At 32.4% G+C, this 21,999-nt stretch overlaps 5 protein-coding genes across 8 annotated transcripts; 3 read left to right on the plus strand and 2 right to left on the minus strand.

Annotated features, from left to right (window-relative positions):
* Positions 1-1,863: 1,863 nt before the first annotated feature.
* LOC113857148 (glutamyl-tRNA reductase-binding protein, chloroplastic) lies at positions 1,864-6,298 on the minus strand. Of its 2 annotated transcripts, XM_027488910.1 has the most exons (6): positions 5,836-6,254; positions 5,684-5,755; positions 5,494-5,598; positions 5,261-5,410; positions 4,935-5,135; positions 1,864-4,076 (listed from the first exon to the last, which is right to left on the minus strand). In XM_027488910.1, the coding sequence occupies exons 1-6, from the start codon at positions 6,193-6,195 to the stop codon at positions 4,068-4,070; spliced, it is 897 nt and encodes a 298-aa protein (XP_027344711.1). In that variant the 5' UTR covers positions 6,196-6,254; the 3' UTR covers positions 1,864-4,067. The 2 variants fall into 2 exon arrangements, with proteins under 2 accessions (XP_027344711.1, XP_027344710.1); XM_027488909.1 differs by lacking the exon at positions 1,864-4,076 and having other exon boundaries at positions 4,605-5,135; positions 5,836-6,298.
* Positions 2,260-4,016, plus strand: LOC113857240 (exocyst complex component EXO70B1). Its single transcript, XM_027489037.1, has 2 exons — positions 2,260-3,882; positions 3,981-4,016. Exons 1-2 carry the CDS (start codon positions 2,260-2,262, stop codon positions 4,014-4,016), a joined length of 1,659 nt encoding a protein of 552 aa, XP_027344838.1.
* A 122-nt stretch (positions 6,299-6,420) lies between the features above and the next one.
* LOC113857254 lies at positions 6,421-9,608 on the plus strand. Its single transcript, XM_027489053.1, is given in 8 exon segments — positions 6,421-6,580; positions 6,664-6,889; positions 6,959-7,067; positions 7,070-7,244; positions 7,713-7,750; positions 7,834-7,879; positions 8,762-8,926; positions 9,372-9,608. Coding segments are annotated over 8 exon segments (1,071 nt in total). The 5' UTR covers positions 6,421-6,444; the 3' UTR covers positions 9,548-9,608.
* A 3,140-nt stretch (positions 9,609-12,748) lies between these two features.
* LOC113857111 (probable xyloglucan glycosyltransferase 5) lies at positions 12,749-16,374 on the minus strand. Of its 3 annotated transcripts, none has more exons than XM_027488853.1 (6): positions 16,144-16,374; positions 15,251-16,011; positions 14,577-14,885; positions 14,202-14,492; positions 13,839-13,952; positions 12,749-13,755 (listed from the first exon to the last, which is right to left on the minus strand). In XM_027488853.1, the coding sequence occupies exons 2-6, from the start codon at positions 15,998-16,000 to the stop codon at positions 13,111-13,113; spliced, it is 2,109 nt and encodes a 702-aa protein (XP_027344654.1). In that variant the 5' UTR covers positions 16,001-16,011; positions 16,144-16,374; the 3' UTR covers positions 12,749-13,110. The 3 variants fall into 3 exon arrangements, with proteins under 3 accessions (XP_027344654.1, XP_027344653.1, XP_027344652.1); XM_027488852.1 differs by having other exon boundaries at positions 15,251-16,017; XM_027488851.1 differs by having other exon boundaries at positions 15,251-16,374.
* A 2,646-nt stretch (positions 16,375-19,020) lies between these two features.
* LOC113857255 (ATP synthase subunit epsilon, mitochondrial) lies at positions 19,021-20,090 on the plus strand. The gene is made up of 2 exons (XM_027489054.1): positions 19,021-19,298; positions 19,781-20,090. The coding sequence occupies exons 1-2, from the start codon at positions 19,106-19,108 to the stop codon at positions 19,807-19,809; spliced, it is 222 nt and encodes a 73-aa protein (XP_027344855.1). The 5' UTR covers positions 19,021-19,105; the 3' UTR covers positions 19,810-20,090.
* The last annotated feature ends 1,909 nt before the right edge of the window (positions 20,091-21,999 follow it).

Here is a 21,999-nt window from a genome sequence, read left to right on the forward strand (position 1 = left end):
TTTTTAGTGTCATTAAATATATAAATTATCAATTATATTATTTAATATTATAGATATTTTTAGAATAAAATTTATATTTATAAAAAATATAATTGATTTAATTTGTTTTTGGTCTGGTGATCTAGTCTTTCTTTTTCTTATTAAAAGAATGGGAGGGAGTAGTTATCACGCGAATAATTTGAAGTTTGTGTGCCTTTTTTTCGTATATCATTAGTTATTTGGACACTGCGTCCTTGATCACTCTAGGTACGAGCAAGAGTTCGAACTTTAAATTCGCATCACTCTATGGACATAATTCATAAGCTATGACACTTGTCTTTAGTTGATCAAAGTGTATGTGTAAAATAACAACTTATGTGTCCACGATTAACATATTCTTTATTTTAATTCCGTTTTCGGAGAGAACAACTACTCGCAATTGAATGGAATGAATTTCCTTCTCAAAAATAAAATCATTTATCCTATTTTCTATTTTGTAAATTTCCTGGCATTTTTTCTTTTCTTCAAATCCCTCTAAATTTCTACCAAAAATTAAATTTACATTCTATTAAAATTAATTTTCATATAAATTTTTTATATTATTATTTTCTTGATTTATTTTCATAAAATTATTAAAAATATTATATATATATATATATATATATATTTTAAGATCATATTTTATTTATGTAAAAATATTTTGTATTCAATAAATAAAGTCACAATAAACATATAAAATTGAGGAAAAAAAAATAACACTCACAAAATTTGTTAAATCTAGTGAATGAAAGTTAATATGTTAAAATAAATAAATAAATAAATATTTTATTGTAAAAATTGTAGATGTAAAATATTTTACATTATAAAATTTATAAATGCACAGAAGTAACATATAAACATAGTAAGAATTAATGAATATTTACAAATTTAAAATTTGACTCATCTTATTTAATAAAAATATTATTTAAATTAAAATAACTTGTGTTTCTAAATTTTTATCTTAATAAAAAATTTGTGATAAAAATTAATATAAAATTTTAAACTAAATACAATATATATAATATTTAATTTTTATACATTATTTATTATTTTAAACTCATAAATATACGTAAAATTAACTACATCATAGCATTAATGTAATAAAAAAATAGTATGTATACGATAAATTAAAACACATACTTATATATTATATATAAATTGATAAATTAACTAATAATTTAATTTTTTATTTATATATTGATTTATATAAATATTTACTAATTATTAAATTTTAAGTGTATATTAATCACTATATTTTTTTAATAATAAAAATCTATCTATACCGTCTATATAAAATTTATTAAAATTAATCATTTAAGATTATATAATTATTAAATTAATCATTTAAGATTCTATATATTTATATTTATATTAAAAATAATTATACCATGTATGAACTTAAACTATAATAAATCTATAATTATTAAAAGTCATTAAAAAATATTTAAACATACTAGAACTGATTAAATTTATTAAAATAATTATTGATTAGTATTTTATAAAATATTATTTTATCATTTAATTATTGTTTAGTTAAAAATATTTAGTACTTATTTTTAATTAAAATCATAAATTATTAACGTATTATATTAAATTTAATTAATAAAAATAAATAAATACAAAAGCTAAATTTAATTTAATTTTATAATATAATTATATTTAATATTATTTTATGATAAAATCGAATAAATATTTTTTTATTTTTAAAATTATTTTTATATTTTAAATATAATTTTTGATTCATTTAAATAAAATAATTTAATAAATAATATAATAATTATTACTTATTTTATAAAATAAGTGGGTTAGTACATCCTAAATTTAACCTATTTTAACAGCTTTAGTCGAAAATGATAATTTCGATATATGTGGTTGGGAGATTGTTGAGGTAATTGAAGCAAGACTAGCAGGTCTCTGTCTTCAAATTAAACAATAAAGCTAGGAGTGACTATTACAAGATGATAAATAAATAATGGCTCGGGAAATTAGTTGGGCAAATGGTATGCCTATTCAAGGAAGCTCTACTGCTTGGTGGTTGAGGTTTCTTGTATGTTTGTATTGCAAGTGAAGTTACCTCCTTTTTTACTTTGTTTGTTGAGTTTGGTGAAAGGAATTGAGTGGGGCGATACACAAGAATCCAACAAAGATTATCTTCATCATTAGACCAAACTGAATAATCTGAATGCAATCTAAAAGCCAAACTAGTAATCATTTTGCGTTAGTACTTGATTTGCCATTGATATGGAAAGCCAGGGGAATCTTGAAGCCGCTAGAAAGTGCTTGTCAACTAGCTTGGAAACATCAAGCGTTATTGGCTCTGCATTAGAAGAGTCTGGCTCAAGATTGGAGCTACTTAAACAGAGATGTCTGTCCTTGCAAGCTTCACTTAGACCCATCTCAATGCAAAAGTGTTTTTTGGTCAACATTGGTCAAAGCATAGACAGTGTTCTATGTTCTGCTGCTGCAGCCCTCAAGGTTTTTGACTCTGTTCATCAATTGGAGCATTCTCTCTTGACAGACCCCAGTTCTGATCTATACACGTATGTCTCAGACACAAAGAAGCTTGAGGAAGCACTGAAGCTTCTCACTGATAATTGCAGATTAGCAGTGGGCTGGTTGCACGGCGTTTTTGAGTTCTTACAAGACAAAGCAATCACCAATGAGCTTTACCTGTTGAATGTGAATAAATCTTTGAAAATATTGCAAGAATTGCAGGTCATGGAGGTACGTGCTCGGCTTCATGGAGGCTTTCTTAGTACTGCCTTTGACAAACTAGAGATTGAGTTCCACAGGCTTTTGATGGCAAACTCGATGCCTCTCCCTTTGGTTTCATTAACATCACACATTGGTCAGCAAGCCAGCATTGCCAAACAAACTTTTCTAATGAATGGTTCTTCAGCAGGGAGATTACAGGCCATCATTGAGAGATTAAGTGCCAATGACAGGCTCGACAAGTGTGAATCTATATATGTTGAAGTTCGAGGTACGAATGCTCGTCGAAGTTTGAAGACTTTGGATTTGAGTTACCTTGAGATTCCAACTGCTGGATTTGAGAATGTACAGTGTATGGAGAGTTACATAGACCAATGGGGCAGCCATTTGGAGTTGGTTGTGCAGCAACTGCTTGAGGTTGAGTACAGGCTCTCAAATAATGTCTTTGGGAAAATTGGTCCAGAAGCATGGATGGGATGTTTTGCAAAGATAGCCGTTGAATCAGGAATTCTTTCTTTTATACAATTTGGAAGGATTGTTACTGAGAGGAAAAATGACCCCTTCAAGTTGTTGAACCTGCTGTCCATATTCAGGGTCTTAAATGGTCTAAGACTAAAATTCAACCAGCTTTTCAGTGGGAAAGCTTGTGAAGAAATTAGAACTGTGACAAAGGATCTTATCAACAAAGTTGTTAATGGTGCCAGTGAGATATTCTGGCAACTTCCAGCACAAGTGAAGTTGCAAAGGCCAACTTCTCCTCCCCCTGATGGCGGCGTTCCCCGGCTGGTAAACTTTGTTACTGATTACTGCAATCAGCTGCTTGGAGATGCCTATGGGCCACATTTGACACAGGTTTTGAAAATACATCTTAGCTGGAGAAAGGAAGTGTACGAAGAGGGTATTGTTTTAAGCAAAATATATAATGCAATTAAGGAGGTTGCAGTAAATTTGGATGCTTGGTCAAAGGCCTATGAAGATATCACTCTGTCCTACCTTTTTATGATGAATAATCACTGTCATTTCTACAGTTTGAGGGGGACTGTGCTTGGAAATATGATGGGAGATTCTTGGTTAAAAGCCCACGAACAATATAAGGACTATTATGTAGCACTTTATTTGAGGAATAGCTGGGGAAAGCTTCTAACTATTCTTGTAATTCAAAAGGACTTGCTTTCATCCTCAAGTGCAAGTGTGACTAGCCAAGATTTGGTTAAGAGACTCAATGCTTTCAATCTAGCTTTTGATGAAAGGTGCAAGAAGCAATCAAGTTGGGTGATCTCCGATGAGATCTTGAGGGAAAATGTATGCAAGCATTTGGCGGAAGGTATTCTACCAATCTATAAGGCCTACGTGAAGAATTACAGTTTGTTAACTGAAAGTGATGCTAAGGCTGACAAGCATATTAAATATACAACGCAGAGTTTAGAGAACAAGATTAAATCAATGTTTCAGCCCAAGCAGAGGAAGGATAGTAGCATTAAACAGGCAGACTTTATTAGTAAAATAAAAAAAGTGAGCCATCAATTTCGCTTCACTCTAGCTGCTATATAATTGTCTTTGTACTTGTGTGACGAACAAATTGTTACTTAGCAAGTAGGCCTTCACTGTTACTTGTATGCTATCACTGATACTGCTTGAATTAAAAATGTTTTCACTTTGGTAAATTTATTATGTGCTATCATTGTTACACAATCATTAAAAAGAAATTAAAAATCCCCCCGCAGTCTCATTTTAGCTTTTCAAATTTCATTGTCGCATTTTAAAAAAGGAAAACATGTATTTACTAAAATGAATACACACCTCTAGAGGAATTATATAGATAAATGTCATTTTATTCCCTTCTAACGTATATTGCATAATGTAATTTCTTTTTCATTATAGAAAAGATATCGGAAAACAGATTTTCCAGTAACAGCATTGCATTCTTCTACTAACTCACTAGTTTTTTATAATTCAAATAAAATTAAATATCCTGGAGGCCGCAACGGACAACACGAGTCAAAACTTGCGTTGCAAAACTAAATGAAGTCTAGTATCGACGATGATCTCAACATGAAGCCTCTAAGGGATCATGAGGGAATACAAACACAACAGACATGGTCATATTCTTTGAAAAATTACAAAGCATACCAAGGATGGATGTTTAACTAAGAAATTCAGAATGGGTACAGAAAGGATGACTTTACGGTCTTCAAATGTTTAACCTTGGGAAAGTCAGGATGCTGGAAGTTTCTTTCAATCTCCCAAGCCATTTGTGACATACAATTAAATGTGGACTTGGCACCTTTTTCATCCGTCACTTCTCTAGGGAAAGGAATGCGAACATCAAACACACCTTTTTCAGGGCAAGACAAACGCATATCAAAGCCCAAGCGATCAACCCATATCATCTTTGCTTCCGAAACCTTCCACAGCAAATTAAATACGTTCAAAAGTTAACACCTTAGCAATGTCATTTAGGTCCCTTTCATGTATCTACAATCAGAACAGGAACAATATATAAAAGACACAGATAGTGTTAGGCACAAACCAGGAAATCCAAATCAACAAACACATTGCAAAAGCGAGTAATGTCTTCCATATTGTTGGTGTTGATTTCAGAGACTAAATTGTCCGCAAAGTCTCGAAGAGGATCAGGTTGTGCATTTTTGTAATCTAAAGAAGAGACCCATACACCATCCTGCAACACATCATTGCCGTAGTTATAAAAAGTAGCAAACTTGCATGGTTGGGTTAGGTTAATATTTCAGTACCTATTCCTACCTCCTGAAAGTTTTCCAATTGCAGCACCCGATCAATGGCAATAATGTAAATAAAATCTTGATCAACCTCTTCTCCAAATCTCTTCCTCCACACAGCAACAAACCGCTACATACATATGATGACATTTGATTAATAAAACATACAACAAAATACAAAATTGAAAGCTTAAGTCCTTTGCTTACTTACTCACCTTTGGATCCTGTGGTTTGGTAAGGGTTCCTTGAATAGTGCATTGAGGAGTGCGCAATCCACACTGTTCAAACTGATTAAAAGAAACAGAAGAACAAATGAATCCTTTGAATGCAAATTCCCAATTTTGACCACACACACACACACACACACCTGAACGTGGAGGGACGAGGGAATGTTGGAAGGATTAGAGGGATTGAAGCAGAAGAAGGGAGTGCCATGTTCAGGGTCAACGCCGAAACGAACCCCAATACCCAGAGGCAAAGCCTCCTGGGTCAACGTGGAAAGCGTGCCCACACGTGCCAACTCCATTATGGTCCTCGAAACCTCTGCTGGATACGGCTTTGTCATCGTATTGTTGTCACTCTTCAATTCCAATTGGGTTGATACTGAGCATTTTGGACTCCCAATTCTCAATGAAGAACACTGTTTACCGTTCCTTTTCTTTGTGGGTGTCACTGTGATCCATGGACATGCATCCGCAGCCCCAATTTGCCTCGTTTGAAGAAGCATTTCTTCAGTTTCAGATCACACCGCCAATGACCATTCTCATTGCTCAAGTAAATCAAAGTAAAAGGATAAGAACTTGATTAACAGATACGCAACGCTCCGCCACAATGTGTCGTTTTGTTTTTTATTTTCTTTTAAATGAGTAAACGACATGCCCCTACGCTGCGTTTTTAATTATCCACTCCTCACAAACTACACCGTTTTGAGTTTCAAAGTTTTGACTAGTCTCGCTGCTCTGCAACTGCGACTACGATGATCGCAGCAGCGACGACAACGGCATCACCACCGATATGGTGGCGGCAGCACATGCAGATTGAGATGCACCATCGCCGTGTAACCGCTTCCTCCTTTTCCCGTCGAATGAATCCACCGTTTCCAAATCTGAGAGGTAAGTGAGGGAGCGAGTTGACCCGAACTCAAAAATGGTGCTTCAATTGAATTCATTACCCCAAGTTGGGTTCTTTTTTGTAGGTTTGGGATTGTACAGAAATGGGGCTGTGGAGTCTAGTTGCGGTGCTGTCTCTCGAAGCAATCAATGGTACGTGTCAGTGTCACCTTGGGATGATAAGCCCTTTGAAATGCTTCCAAATGGTAAAAAGGTTTACTTGGATGAACAAGATGTAGTGACGTTTCTTGATCCTCCTAAGGAGTTGATCCCTTTGGACCCTTCTTCTTATAATCCCGCTGCATACCTTTGGTAAGTAACACTGCCACTTCTTCTTATCTCTCTCTCACACTCACTCACTCTCTTCACCTCTGTGTTCAGGAAAAAAATTGAAGATATTCCTGAGGAAAGGCGTCATCGATTGCTGCTATTGCTAAAACCAAGGTCTTTTCTTTTTTCAATTGCTTGTATTCAATGTTTATTTTTCTTTCTTATCTAACGGTGGGAATGTTGATATCTTTGTGCAGACTTGTATCAATGGCTTGGCAGATAGCTGGTACGCGATATGAGGATCCTAAGTTAGTAAAGAAAAGTGCATCTACGTTGCTCTCCAACTCCAACAAGGATGATGTGATGCTTGAATATTACAACTGCAGAACTAGTGGAGGTTAGTGAAGTGATTCATTATTGTTGTTCGTAGTAGTCACGGTTAAGTTAAATACAATGAGTGCATTGTGTTTCTTGCTACGCAATTGGTTCTCACGTCAAGCATAACGGTAATGGAGGAAATACCAAAAGGAAGTCCACATGAAAGGAGGACCGGTGATTTATCTAATACTATGCAAAATTGAATCGGAGCGGTCAAAATGTCCTCCCTTTTCTTGCTTATGACATGAGCCCGTTATATGCCTAAGAATTAAGATTTTGAGTTAGGAAATATTTCAGTCCCTGCAAATTTGATCTGTCTTATTTGATAGGAGCTTCATCTTCCAATACTTCTGCTGGTGTGCAGTGTGTAGCTCTATGTGTGCTGTATTGAAATTTTTTGTCATAGTTTCATGTGTATTTGCCTTTCATTTTTAGCACATCTTAAATTTTGAAAACTAACGATGTCAACATTGAACTTTGTTAATAGGAACGATGCCAATTTCGTGGATAAATTCCTTCAGAAAGGTAAATTCACCATTTGCTTTTTGCTTTTTTGTTCCTGTACAGTAATTTGAAAATTGTGGCTGACTCTTTTGCTACTTTTTAAGGCTATTTTTTCCTGCAAGGATGGGCAGGCCTATGGACGAATCATCTGTAAGTTTCTTAACTTTTGGCAGAGAAATGCATGGATTTCTTTACATAATTACTCATTTTAGTAAAGTATGGCCATCAATCTTAAACACCATTGCTCCTTATATCTCCAAGTTGTATTGTTAGCATGATCGTGAATGTCACTTTCATGTGCAATTACATGCAACATCATGTAGTAAAAAAAGGTAACTGTATATTTGCCTGACTCAAATTCTACCATATACCTTTTCAAGTTCCTGCAATATTGTGGGATGACCATTCAGTTATTCTTGCCAGAAAAATAAAAGAAGATAATATTGTGACAACTCAAGCCTGTAATCACTAGTTTGCTAATACTTTGGAGAGACTATTATATTTATATTATGATGAAGAATAGTCATTTTTAGATGCACAATACATTCAGTCACTCGCACACACATACAGAAGGAAAGAAGTGAAAGAAACTTCTTTTTCTTGCTTACAAGACTTGAAAGTGCTCTAAAATGTTGAACTTGTACTCCCTTTTCCTAACGCTAAGGTGAGAAAATAAGTTTATGTATGATTGTCTGAAAATAGAAAGTCAAATAACATACATTATCATTGTTAGCTTTATGCCTTTACTTGTCTAGTGGTTGCTTTTAAATTCATTAAATCCTGGTTTAATTTCTAATGCTTCAATAATCAGTTAGAACAATAGAAGAAGATTGAAGAGGTTGTATAATCTTGCTGGTTTTCCTTCAATATGTTGATGCATTGTGGTTTAATCAATGATCTTTGGCAAATTCCTTTGTGCTGGTTGGCCTTTTTTTCTTGGGCTGCTTTGTGATTCACTGTTTCTAGCTTAAATTTGAGTGTTCCTTACTATGAACATTGTTAACATATTTTATGAATTTCACAACCACCCAGATGGACCAGTTTTGGCTGCATTTACTGACTCCTTCACTCCTTTGTATTTTACGGTGAGACAACTTAAGGAGGTGATGTCAACTGAGCAGCCATGTGATTTAGCATATGAATTCGGCGATGGACTACATGACATCAAAGAACTTCCATTAGGCTTTCCAAGACCAGGTAGGTTTCTTTTTGGTATAATAAATGTAGGTGCTGTTTTATTTCTATCATACAGCGATTTACGACTGCAAGTTCAAATTTTGTACCGATTTAAGTATTTATAAATTACACTAGTCCACATAAAAAATATGGGCATGCTTATTGCTATATTCGTGTAATTGTATATTCACCTAGGTTGTGAAGTCTCCATCATGTTTTTCAAGCCAATGATGTATTAAATTTTTAAGAATTGTGTTGACATTTTAGATGTTAAAATTCAGTTGATGTCTGCATGGTGTATTGTTGTGGCATTATTTTCTTGGTGACCCTTCTCTAGTTAAATTGTACCCCTTTCGTAGGTTATTCCTGTAACACCTTAGAGAGCAAGCTGGCTGGTCATGTCATTGTTCAAAGTCCTGGCATGCCCCAATTTTATTTAATATTTAATTGTTCTTTGTTTTTGCAGTTAAACATCCCTATCCTTTCAACGATCAAATTGTTATGTATGTTCGCTTTCTAGCACCTGGGGTTGCTGTAGGGCAAGCATGGCAAGAGGGAACAAAGTTAGAGCAAGTCCCACGAAAGTTATGCAGAGAGATTTTAATGGTGAAGGATTATACATCATTACCAGAAGATCTGTGAAGAAAGTAGTTAGTCCTCCCTTGGATAAAACACTTTTTTGTTAACAGTTGTGCACATATTGATGCCACATTAGATGTGATGTTATGTGAATGCTACATTCTCTGCAAAGTAATGTTTAATATCCTCTTTCAAATTTAGATAGTTTGTACTTTATAGAGATTAAATATTTACGTTGAATTCTAAAAGAAGATTGAACACTCCGTAGTACTGTTTTCTTTCTGTAACATCGTAGTATAGTTCAACCTCACATGTGATGTCGAGTAGGACCAATTAGCATTTCCTTTTCCTCAACAGTAACTCTGTAGTGACAAGCTACAATACAAATATTTATGTTTATGTTGCCTTCAAGCCTAAAATTGAAATTGACTAATATTCTTCTATTTCAAATTATCTAACACTTTAAAAATCTCGAATTGTTTTAAAATACACGTCACTTTATAAAATCACGAAAATATTAATATTTTTCGGATAACATTTTTATGTATTGGTATTTCAACTCTTCTGGTTAAATAAAGCTATTTTGTTATGATAAGTATACGAGGGTTCATGGATTTGATTAGATTTGTTTTTAAACAAAAAGTCCTCTCTTCTAGACATAAAATTATAATGCAGTTTGGTTGGTATCAGTTTGAAATAAAAAAGTAATCCAATCAAAATCAATTTGGTCGGATTGGATTTGATTGAAAATTTTTATTTTTATAAATTTTTAATTTATTTAAAAAATAATAAATAATTATTTTATCATTTTTCCACAAATTTTAAATAAAGTTAATTATTTTATATAAAATATAAAATTTATATATTAAAACATATCCAAGAATAACTTTAAATTATTCTATATATAATAATAATAATAATAATAATAATAATAATAATGAAAATAATTACATTTATCTCTAAGAATTAATGTTATGATATAAATTTACAAATAAAATCATGAAATATAGCTAAGAATTATAATTTTATTAATATACAGTCTTTAAAGTATGAACGAGATGTTAATTATATAAATAAAATTATATATGTAGATATAAATTTAGTATTGGAACAATTTTAAAATAAGATTCAAAGTGCAATCTAATTTAATAAAAATATTTTTATTTTTTCGATTTTGAATTTATTCAATTTTTGGTTAATTTAGTTTTTAGTTCAGTTTTTGCCATTTACATTGAATCGGTTAATTAATCCATAATAAGCAATAAGCAGTGTTATTAATATTTTTGTTAAAATAGTGTATGAATTATAATCTTAGCCGAGAGATGACTTGTAACAGCATTAAAATTTGCATTAAAAAGCCTCAAAAGTGGAACGTGATTCACATGAACCTAAAACACAAACATACGGAGTATATTGGTGAGATGTCTTTTTACCTTGCACGGAGCATTTGAGTGATAATGGTATATGTTATACTTGAAGTTGGAGGGAAAGGGACCCTGCTTTTGGCAATACGGGTCAATACTCAAGGGTAGTGTCACCTTTAAAGAAGGATCCAAAGAATTGCACGATTATGGCAGCTTCACCCAGTAACGTCCAAGGATCGTTTGGTATGACACTATGGTTGACTGTTCCACTGAATCCTCAGTCACAAAAAGACAACTTTCTTAAACTCATTTTCTTTCTAGATTTAAGCTTTCTCTATCAACTTTGTTTTGGTATTGTTATATGCTAATAAATTATTATAGCTCCAATACCGAGCACTACATAAACCAAAAAGCTTGTAATTTTCATTAGCATATGTGAAGAATAAATATTTTGAGGAATACTTTGTTAGTATAGGGTAACTGTTTTCATGTCCACTCTTCTCAAAGGTTGAGTTTTGCACTTCACAACAATTAGGTTGAAGTTGAATGAAGCACACATGCATTGATATTTGACCCTTCTCTTTCTTTCTCTCTACTAAGGTATGCTTTGAGCGCCAATTGCGATTCACACGAGAAAGGTGAACGCAGTTAACGGCACAAAACAGAAAGATACACGTAATTAACTTGTAGTTTATTTGTACTGTCTAGAAACATCTTACACTGGTTTCCTATGACCTATATGGCATGAAAGAACTGTTTAAGGCCAAAGGCAAGGTACATTTATACACACTTTGATCAGAATGACTTCAGAGAGAGAGTTTTAAGGCAAATGCTTTATCTGACAGCTGGATCTTCTCACCTCAGCCTTCAGGAATCAGGATAGGATACACCTTCACCTGACAGTAGATCATACTTACACTTACCAAATCGAAAAATGTAGAAGAGACAAAAAAAATGCAAATCATTGAACTGAGATAAAGGATTCTTTTATTTGAAAAAAAAATGGTGTGACAATAACTTATTTAATAGGGTTTTCTAATTTTGTTTTTGCTCTTGAAAAGAAAAATAGGAAGGGAGTTGGGGTGTGAATATATGTATTTTACATTCAAAATAGGAGTAAGATGAAATGGCATTATGAAAATTTGAAATTTACTTGTTATGTCTCTCCATAAAAGTAAAAGTTTACTCATTGTTAGTTGGTAAAGTGGGTAGATCATGTAAACCTGTGGGACAATTTAAAATTGTATAGAGAGGAAAGATTGACCCTTTTAAATTCGTGTAAAATTTTGACCATAATTTCTTAGTAATGTGCCAAAAAAAGTGTATATCTGCTATGATGGTTTGAGGAGTTGGGTAATTCAAAAGCAGAAAAGAAAATGCTTTGTTGAGGCAGCAGGGTCCACAAGCCTTGCTTGAGAGGTATGTATAATGTGTTCATATGCGCCTACCATTATTGAAATAGCGATTGGCATGGGCAGCATGTGCCCTAAAATATCCTTGGTTATGCTTAAAGCTCCAATTAAAACAAATGGGTCCATTGTGGGACACTCGCACGATTCTCATCGTTGGGCAAATCCAAGGCCCAAAATTCATATTAATGAACCAATTTTCTGTCCCCGTAGTACTGTATAGTACCCAATGCTTTCTTTCTCCTTAATCTCTAACCCCTGCCGACACTATTTTCTTTTACCATTCTTAATTGTTTTCCAAAAATTTAGTTATATTATTAAAAACGAAAAACATGCCATAATATAATAGCATGAATATTGCAAGCTTCTACGCTTTCTGAATAGTGGCCTTGTAAGTGAAAATTTGTATCCATAAACACATAAGCCTTTAAATATGAAGTGAACAGGTTTTTGTTGGGAGGTGTAACATATCACTGTCATTCAATAGATACATATGAGCCAAACGTGACGTTATAAACAGGGTGATAGCGTGATGCTGAGATAAAATGAATCGGCTCAACGTTGCAGAAAAATGAAAAGGGAAGGAAAAATGATTCTACTATGGTGTAAAACAATCGATGAAGTAGTAAAGGGAGGAAAAAAAAAACAGAAAATTTTCTAAATGCACTTGAAGAATAACACTTATTCATGATATGACCCACGGTAGCTTTCAGCATTTTACCTGAGCCATATTCAGGCACCTTGAATGTGACTGCAAAAACCAAATGTCTTGCAGCAATTCATATTGGTTGGTTTCTTTAATTATTGAACTTTATAACAATCAATTTTCTATTTTACACATCCTTTCTGATCCTTAGTTCATCTGTTCTCCAATTAAATCGAGACCTACAAGGAGGAATGAGACACCTTGAAATAACAAGTAGTAAAAGTGCATGCCTTGTGCTGATAGCAGGCTCCTAACTGCAGCAGTCAGCAATAAGAATGCAAGGGCAAGCTCTTTCTTATATATCTTGTTCATTTTCTTTACAGGGGGTCTAGGACCAGTTTCTTGGCATTCCTTTAATTTGTTAAGGTCAGAAAGTCCACCATCAGAAGTCCCTCTGTGAAGTTGGAGACTCATGGCCTTTGAATCCCGTTCTTCGATAGCTAATAAGTCAGGCTCAGATGATCGTCCTGCTTTTTTGGTAACAATCCATTCATATGAACTTCCCAACTGGAACAAACCAGATACCATAGCATTGAATTTGGTTACTGACATTGTGTTCTCAAACAGCAGGTAAGGAACAAGGAAGGGAAAGGATTTTGGGGCAGGAAGAATGTTCAAGAATGACATGAACACAGGAATGTAGCAAATAACCCAAATAGGAAGCTCAGCTTCGGGGACAAACATTGTCAAAGGAAGAATGATGCAGAATAATGTGAAAGAATAGAATGGGAGGATTAGTTTTCTAAGCAGAAAGAATAGAAATATTAGATTTGCTTTCTTCCAGAATGCAATCTGCAACATTATGACATTTGAACATGTTCAGATTTAGCTCTCCTCCAAAACAGTGCAGTACACAATAAAAAGAAATAATTTACCTTGGATGTTATGATGGCTGGAAGGCACAAACGAAATAGTTGCATAGGTCCAGAATGCCATCGGTGTTGTTGTTTCCTATAAGCTTCATATGATTCAGGTAGCTCACAAAGCACCTGAAAAAGTGCTCTTTAGACTAAGTGCTACTTAAATTGAACATATCAACAGTTTTCTTTGGTATTTCATTAATTAGTGAAACTCTTCCAATTACTGTGGTCTGCAGATAATTACTTCATGCAATTCAATTCCATCCTAACTTACAAAATTAATATACAGTAAAACTGTTATTGTAGGCTGCCTACACACAAATAAAAAAAAGATACTAAGCACATTGGCTTCAACTGAAACCAAAACAAAATGATTACCTTTACATCATTGAGAAAGATAAATTTCCAACCATTCAGATGGGCCCGGACTGCTATATCCATGTCTTCTACAGTTGTCCGCTCCAGCCAGCCACCAGATTCTTCAAGTGCTTTTATTCTCCAAACACCAGCAGTTCCATTAAAACCAAAGAAATTAAGGAAGACCCCATTAACCTGCTGTTCAACCTCAAAGTGGAAGCACAAATTAATATTTTGGAGGCGTGTCAGTAAGTTCTCATCCTTGTTTACAAAAGCCCACCTAGCTTGAACCAAGGCCAACTGGGGATTGCCCTGCAAAGCAGACTGAAGAATGAAAATGGGAAATTGATTGATAGATTATGGAATAACAAGGAAGAAACAAAAAAATATAGCCACCTTAAAATGTGGAACAGTATGCTTGAGAAAATCTCGATTTGGTTGGAAATCAGCATCAAAAATTGCAACAAACTCATAATCTTTTACATAATCACAGCTCATTGCAGACTTAAGATTTCCAGCTTTGTAACCAGTTCTAAACATCCTATGCCGGTAGATGATATTGACACCTCTCTGACTCCACTTAGATACTTCTCCCTTGATTAACCACTGTATGCCCTCATCATCAGAATCATCTAGAACTTGAATGAGCAAGCGATCTTTTGGCCAATCAAGTTGGCAGACAGCGGAAATAGATTGTTCATATACCTACAATTATCACCAAAGCCACCATAATCATTATGGGGAAGAATCCATAAAATAAAAACAGTAGTCCGAGTGGCATCATTAAGTGAACTACTACTCTACTTACTACTTCCTTTGAGATAAAATAATTAAAGAGGGACATTATTATAATTAACTATAGCATAGTTTAAGATAAAACCAAGAAAAGAAAAAACAAGGAGGAGGCAAAGGGAATTATAACATTCATCATCATAACATGTTGAAAGGAACCACTTGATGATTGATTGGTTTTGAATAAACCACACCGACAAATCTTTTTCTTTTTCCTTATAAATAAAGAGCGGCGCGTACTAAGTAGCAAGTACATGGGATTAAGAGAAGGGTGTCACCTCTTTCTCATTGCACATAGGTATTTGAACAAGCACCATAGGATAGCCATCGTTGGATCCTTCCAAATCATGTGAGTTGAGAGGATCCCCATCAATGACAGGCTTAACCTTTTTGAATTTGATCCAGAAGCAACCAAAGGAAAGCAGCATCCGATCCACAGACTGAATTAAGAAGAGAAGGATACAAAAGGTGGAGAGAGATTGAATTGGGGGTGCAATATAGCCTGCCCGGAACTCCAACCACCTAACATAAGCCGTGTGAAACCATCCTTTGATCTCCAAAGTTTGTGGAATATGCAAATTATGGTTGTGAAAGTAGTGCCACCCTTTGAAGTGAGCAACTAGTTCAAATGACAAAAATGCCAAAGCCATCACCAAGAATGTAAGAATTAGTCTAAACAGAAACTTTGCCTTGGGAGACATTTCAGTCTCCACAGACACTTCCTGTCCAAAAAACAACCTTTTCTTAACTGCACGAAGCAACGAGCAAAGAGAATTTCCAAGCCAAGCAAGGCAACCGACAACTCTATGAGCTTTCAGAAGCAGTAGCCATGTGAACTGCTTTGCATTTTTACCTCTGTCCTTTTCAACTGGTTGAAATGCAGAGTCGGGGCCATCTATTTCCAGCACAGAGTAATTGGGGTTCTCCATGGTCACCACAACAGGGTTGCCTTTCCTTGAACTTGAACTTGAACTTGAACTGTCCTTAACCCAGAACTTTGAAAAATCTATGCTTGGACTTGGAGCCATTTGTTTAGTTACTGTAACTAACAGAAAAAACAAAAGGGTGGTTTCCAAAAACACTAACACTCACGAGTGTGAGCCATTACTGAAAAAGTTGAGAATCCATTTTGGGCTTGAGGTTTTAGAAGGAAAGAGTGACAAACTCATACGAGTTATGTCGTGTCAGATCCACCACTTCAGAATCCTACGAGTAACTCAATAGAAGCCATATTTTGGTCTGAATGCAAGAAAGCTAAGAGAGAAGCACAACAGTGTAGAAGCATAAGAGTGTGAGAGTGAGAGTGTGGGGTTGTGTTGTTTGTCTTGCTTTCTTTATTGGAGTTGGAGATGATGAGATGAATTTGAAATTACCAATATGGGTTATTAGTCTACTCTTCACACGTTCGTTGAATACGTAATCCATGTGGCCATGATTAGTGAACAAGTTACTGCTGCTATAAACCATAAAACAAACAATCACTCGTTTAACTCTCCGCTACCACCGCGGGTCATGGGATTCATCCACCATTATTCAAGAAATCTCATTTACTTATTATTTAATGCACCTGTTTAACTTAAGTAATCTCAACTTTGTTTCGTTAATTAAGAGAATATTTCGTAAGTGAAATAATTACTATTCTTAATTTTATATTAACAAACAGTAGAGTTAGTAATTTATTAAAAAGTATCTATAAATATCTTTTATGATATCATAGCAAGTATCTTTAACTTCAATGTTGTAACCAATTGGCTGTTTAACTTATTAGTCACTGTTTAAAAAATTAACTTCAAAATTAAGCTTTAAGTTAAAAAAATTTATAGTTACAAAAGAGTTTTAATTTTACTTCTATAAATTCTATATTTAACTTGAATTTAAAGTAGTACGAAATTTCAAAAAGTCAGCTTCAACAATAGTTAAATTTTATTCATCGCATTTAAATCAAAAATATTATTTGAGTGTAATTAATCCTACGTCAATAACTAATAGAAAGTTAACATAGGTAGTATATATTTGTTGTTTCTAATATAAATAAATAAATAAATTCGCAGGATACATGAGAATGTTCTTTTATGTAGGAATGTACCAATAAAATTTTAATTATTAATTTTTATTATTAATATAATTAATTAAAACACATAAATTATAGAATTTCAAAAATATGTGATTTTAAAAATTAATTATTAATTGTATGACTTAAATTAACTTTTAATACTTATATATAATTATATTCTTTACTAAATACATTGTGTGTGTATATATATATATATATATATATATAGAGAGAGAGAGAGAGAGGTGAAACAAGTTTACAAGCCAAATCTTATTGTCTAGAATTATAGATATTTTATAAAAGCGGCAGAGATAAATGTAACAAAATAGTATTAGCTCTTTTAATATTTAGGTTAAAGTAAAAATTTAATTTCTACATTTAATGCTCTTTTTTTATATAGTTATGTACAAAAAAAATTATATTTTAGTCTTATATGAAAAAATACTTTCAAAATGGTCGTTATCATTATTAGACTTAATTCACATGCATGATAATATTTTTGTTTTATTTTTCATATAAAACAATTTTATACTTTATTTTGAACACTAAATAATCTTTACATTTGACTTCTCACGCTTAACATTATTTATTCAATTCAATCTCTATAAACAAAAACTCTAATATTGTTATAAAACCAACAAATAACAAAAATTAACTTGAAAAACTCATATAAAAATTAAGATATAAGTTTTTTTTATATATGAAACTAAATAAAAGAAATCAAATATACAGAATAAAATTTTAATTTAACCTAATAATTTATAATATATTAAGAACTTGTTTGGAAGAATATATGGATAATTTACAAATTTATATCTTATGTTAATAACTTTTTATATTATATTAATATATATTATTTTTTATTTATTTTAAAAATTATCATTGAAAGTATTATATAATTAATTATTTTTAAAAATATTAAATAAATGTTTATAAGCGAAGTTATCCAACACAGCTTTCGTGTATATAACTTAGGTGATGAGAAAGGGTAGCATGGGTGGGGGGAATGGGGGCACAGCATGTGTTGAAGTCGGATGTTGAAATGGCAGACTTAATATATATAAGTTGGGGGACTACAATTGGAGGTTTGTTAACATCAATTTTAATGGTTGACTTTTAAAATTTAGAGACAAAGTTTCTACTAAAAAGTATATATTTATTATATAAAATTTATAGAAATATGATAAATGTTTCATTTTTAATAAAAAAATTCATATTATTTTTTAAGTGTTTAAATTTAATTTTAAGAATTAAAGTTAATTATATATATATATATATATATATATACATATATATTACAATATCGACAATTTAATTTAGATTTTAAAGTGGTCATTTTGAATTTTATGTATGAGATATGAATAACTATAAATTCTCTTATTTTTTTTAGATAAATAGTAATAAGCACTTTTAGAATATTAGTTAAAAAATTAAAACTGAAAATTTTATTTTTTAAAAATACTATTAATATATTTTTTCTAATTTTTAATATTTTTATTAAATATTTTAATCAGTTCCTATTTTAAGAAGCTGATAAATACATGAGATCATACTTTATATGTTTATAAATTATCTTAATTATTAAATAAAAGTAATAATATTAATTTTTATAGTTAAGTTTAAACCATACATAAACTTTATCATATAATACTTAATTTATAAAATAAAAATTTAATTGTTAAAAATATGCTTGAAAATATATAATAAATCTTACAAAGCAAATGTAAAAAAAAAATAAAAATAAAGAAAGAACACAGATACAGTTAATAAAACGAATCTGACTAAACTAATTCAAATTAAGTTCAATAAAATATAAAATTTAAATATTAAACTGAAAATATTTTAAAATTTTTAGTCTAATTTATGAATAGCACATTTATTTATTTTTTTATAAACTCCCACTCCTGAGAGCACAAAGAAAAGAATAAAATAAAATGGAAAAAAGAGAAATGAAATGAAGGCCTGGATTTGGAGCCCAGCCCAGAGACGATAGTAGATATAATAGATGCGTAGGAAGAGAGAAGAGAATTGTTATTTGTTACTTCTCACTTAACGGAGAGAGATAGAGAGAGAGAAAGAGATGGCGAGCGCAGCAGGAGGAGGAGCGGTGCCGTTTTGGAGGGCAGCGGGAATGACCTACGTAACCTATTCTACCATATGCGCCAATTTGGTCAGAAATTGCCTCAAAGAACCCCTCAAAACCGAAGCCCTCTCTCGCGAGAAGGTCTATTTTTCACTCTCCAAATGGGTCGACGGCAAGCCTCAAAAACCAAGTATTCCCATTTTGATCTTATTGCTATTCAATTGCATTTTCTCATCATTAATCGATTCATTATCCGTCCAGTATTGGATTCGATTCTCTCATTAGACAAAGTATACAACCCTAAATTGGCCATCTCCAATTTATCTTATTAGATCTACACCCCCTTCTCTTCACATGCTTGATGTGGTTTGTTGTCTTAATTCTGTGTATGTGCATTGCTTAACTGCTATATTTTACTTTGTTCCAACAAGATTTATTGCATGTGGTTACACATATATTTGTCTATCAAATTTAGTCCCCTCAAATGTTGCCAATGATAGGGATTAGTGGGGAATTTTTACCACAGGGTCCTCTTTCTTGTTTTGAAGTGACTATGGGTATTATAGTTACATATATTGTTCACAATAGCTGTTTTGATTTGCAGTTAGCATCATGTTCATGTAGTTTTATATTTGTTGTATTCTGATTCAAGTGTTATTATTTATTTATCAGCTATTCGTTCAGATGCCCCGGAGCATTGATTCGGAATAGTTGGAAGCTATGAACGGCCAAATCTTTGAGATATGGATGTTAATTGTCATTTTGAACCTTTCTGCCGTTTTCTATGTTTAATTCCTTTGTTTTCCTTTCCATGAATTGGCACATGCAGTGGATTTTGAATTTGCATATGGTTAATCTTGTAATAATCAAAGTTTAAACATATGATTTTGAACTCAATGACGACTGGCTGTGTAACTCAGTCTGCTTTGATGTCCTGAAATGAAAAAGCTGCCCAACAGTGTTAAGAAGGGTCATAAATTTATGAAAGCAGTTAAATGACAACATCTCTTCCTACAATAAGTTTGGTGAATTCAACAGAATAAAATTTCTCTCGGTTAAAAATAATTTATCTTTTTAAATCGATAAATGAGAGAACTTCTAAGAATTTTTAAAAAATTAAAAAGTTATTTTTAATAAGAGAGAAATTTTATTATTATCTTTTACAATTCAAAGTGGCCTATCTTTAAATGTGTAATAATAGAATTACAAGCCTGGGCTCCAGATGCATGTTTGATGCGTTGTCACTCGCAAACTCGTGTAGGCAAGATTCTAAACATGACCTTTGGATGATATTTGAGGATGAAGCAACACATGAGCAAAATTCAAATATCGGTGCCTCATAGTCAGAAAGCCTTAATGCCCCAAGGTTCATTTTTAATACAGAAATGCAAATGGAACTTTCAAATGATGTAATTCCTGTAGTTTGGATATCATAGAAGAGTATGATGTACACCTGTCAAGCTGATTGTCTTTTCACACATCAGTTTGGTGGTTAGAATGTCATTTTAAGCGGTTCGCTGGTACATCTGGCTGACGATGGTTAGGTGTCGCCAAATGGCACTAATGTGTACTCCATCTTACAGCTATTCAATTGCCAATTGGAGAAGTGGTTCCTTTCTTGAACATTTTACAATAGAAGGAAAGTGACAACAATCGATCCAATAACAAAACTTCCCGACCAGGGAATGGGAAGCACTTGCTATGGTGCTTTTCTCTAATGCTAATGTCGTTTTTTAACCTCATCCGTTCAAACGAACGCTTTAAACGGAGTATTAGGATTCCTCGGCGAGCGTTCTCTGCCTGCATGTTGAACGGGTATTGAGGTTGACGGTTGGCTCGAATCTGATCTTGTCTAAGTAAAATAACGACAAGAAAAATTCCAACCATATCCTTGTTTTTAAAATCAATGAATGTCTTGCGAACATTATTTAAGAAATTAAAAAGAATTATTAAAAACTGTTATTAATCTTTTATCATCATAATTTATATTATATTCTCATAATTGTTTTTATTAATTCTTTAACTAGTGTTGAACCTATTAGTAAGACTGAAATATTAACTGTAAAATTTATTGTAATTTTTACGTATTATAACTTAGTTCTTATTTTACACCTCAGATATGAATTCATTTAAAAAGATTTTATATATAAACCACTTTGCTTCATGTAAAGATCAAATGCTGGTCATAGAATTATGAAGTATTATCATTTTTTTAAAGAAAAAAAAGAATATTTTTTTTCCTTTAAATTGAACGAGCAAGAGAATCAGGAGGTTCATAATGATGTGAAAGGTAGAAGGTAAGGAGATATGTATAAATTAAAAGACTTGTTCAAATAGCCAGCTAGATTTTCTCGAACGATGAAATGGCTAACATTGATTATTCTGTGATTTTGTCTATGATGTGTTCAGGTACCCTCTTGCATGTGCTTTATTATCCTACTATTTTGTTACTAATATAACCTTCCCCCACTTAAAAATAAAAAGCCTTGCATAGGTGCTGTCGTTGACTGATCCTTTAATTTGATATTTTGGGTAGCGTTTGGCAAATGGATAAAAGGAAATGAAATATATTTTGTTCCATTTTTTATATTATATTTTTGAAAAAAATGCAAATATAGAATAGAACTCGTATAATATGTTTTATCTCATTTTATTCTCTATATCAATGTCAAACAATACGAAATAATTATGAAACATTGTTAGTTGAAACGTAAATTAATAAATTAAATATTTGTAAAAAATGATTTTAAAATGTAAATGAAGTTTTCATCAAAAATTGCCGAAGAAATCCAAATATTAATGGCTCATGCAAGCAATGGGTAGGCGCTAAGCAACATATAAAATAATATCATAAAATAGAAAAAAATCGAAAATATCTCTGTGACAATAAA

Source organism: Abrus precatorius, unplaced genomic scaffold (genome assembly GCF_003935025.1).
Source record: "Abrus precatorius isolate BTA unplaced genomic scaffold, Abrus_2018 Scaffold153, whole genome shotgun sequence".
Lineage (NCBI taxonomy): Eukaryota > Viridiplantae > Streptophyta > Magnoliopsida > Fabales > Fabaceae > Abrus > Abrus precatorius.

Excerpts from the sequence above, each read along its gene's own strand:
- LOC113857148 (XM_027488909.1), bottom strand. The coding sequence starts at position 6,195 with ATGCTTCTTCAAACGAGGCAAATTGGGGCTGCGGATGCATGTCCATGG. Across the intron at positions 5,411-5,493 it reads AATTGGAAAACTTTCAGGAG|GATGGTGTATGGGTCTCTTC; the intron begins GTAGGAATAGGT and ends GATGTGTTGCAG. Across the intron at positions 5,136-5,260 it reads TTGTTGATTTGGATTTCCTG|GTTTCGGAAGCAAAGATGAT; the intron begins GTTTGTGCCTAA and ends TTGCTGTGGAAG.
- LOC113857240 (XM_027489037.1), top strand. The coding sequence starts at position 2,260 with ATGGAAAGCCAGGGGAATCTTGAAGCCGCTAGAAAGTGCTTGTCAACT. Across the intron at positions 3,883-3,980 it reads GAAAGCTTCTAACTATTCTT|GTGCAAGAAGCAATCAAGTT; the intron begins GTAATTCAAAAG and ends TTTTGATGAAAG.
- LOC113857111 (XM_027488853.1), bottom strand. The coding sequence starts at position 16,000 with ATGGCTCCAAGTCCAAGCATAGATTTTTCAAAGTTCTGGGTTAAGGAC. Across the intron at positions 14,493-14,576 it reads ATACTGTTCCACATTTTAAG|GGCAATCCCCAGTTGGCCTT; the intron begins GTGGCTATATTT and ends TCTGCTTTGCAG. Across the intron at positions 13,756-13,838 it reads CAGCCATCATAACATCCAAG|ATTGCATTCTGGAAGAAAGC; the intron begins GTAAATTATTTC and ends ATAATGTTGCAG.
- LOC113857255 (XM_027489054.1), top strand. The coding sequence starts at position 19,106 with ATGGCGAGCGCAGCAGGAGGAGGAGCGGTGCCGTTTTGGAGGGCAGCG. Across the intron at positions 19,299-19,780 it reads CGGCAAGCCTCAAAAACCAA|CTATTCGTTCAGATGCCCCG; the intron begins GTATTCCCATTT and ends TTTATTTATCAG.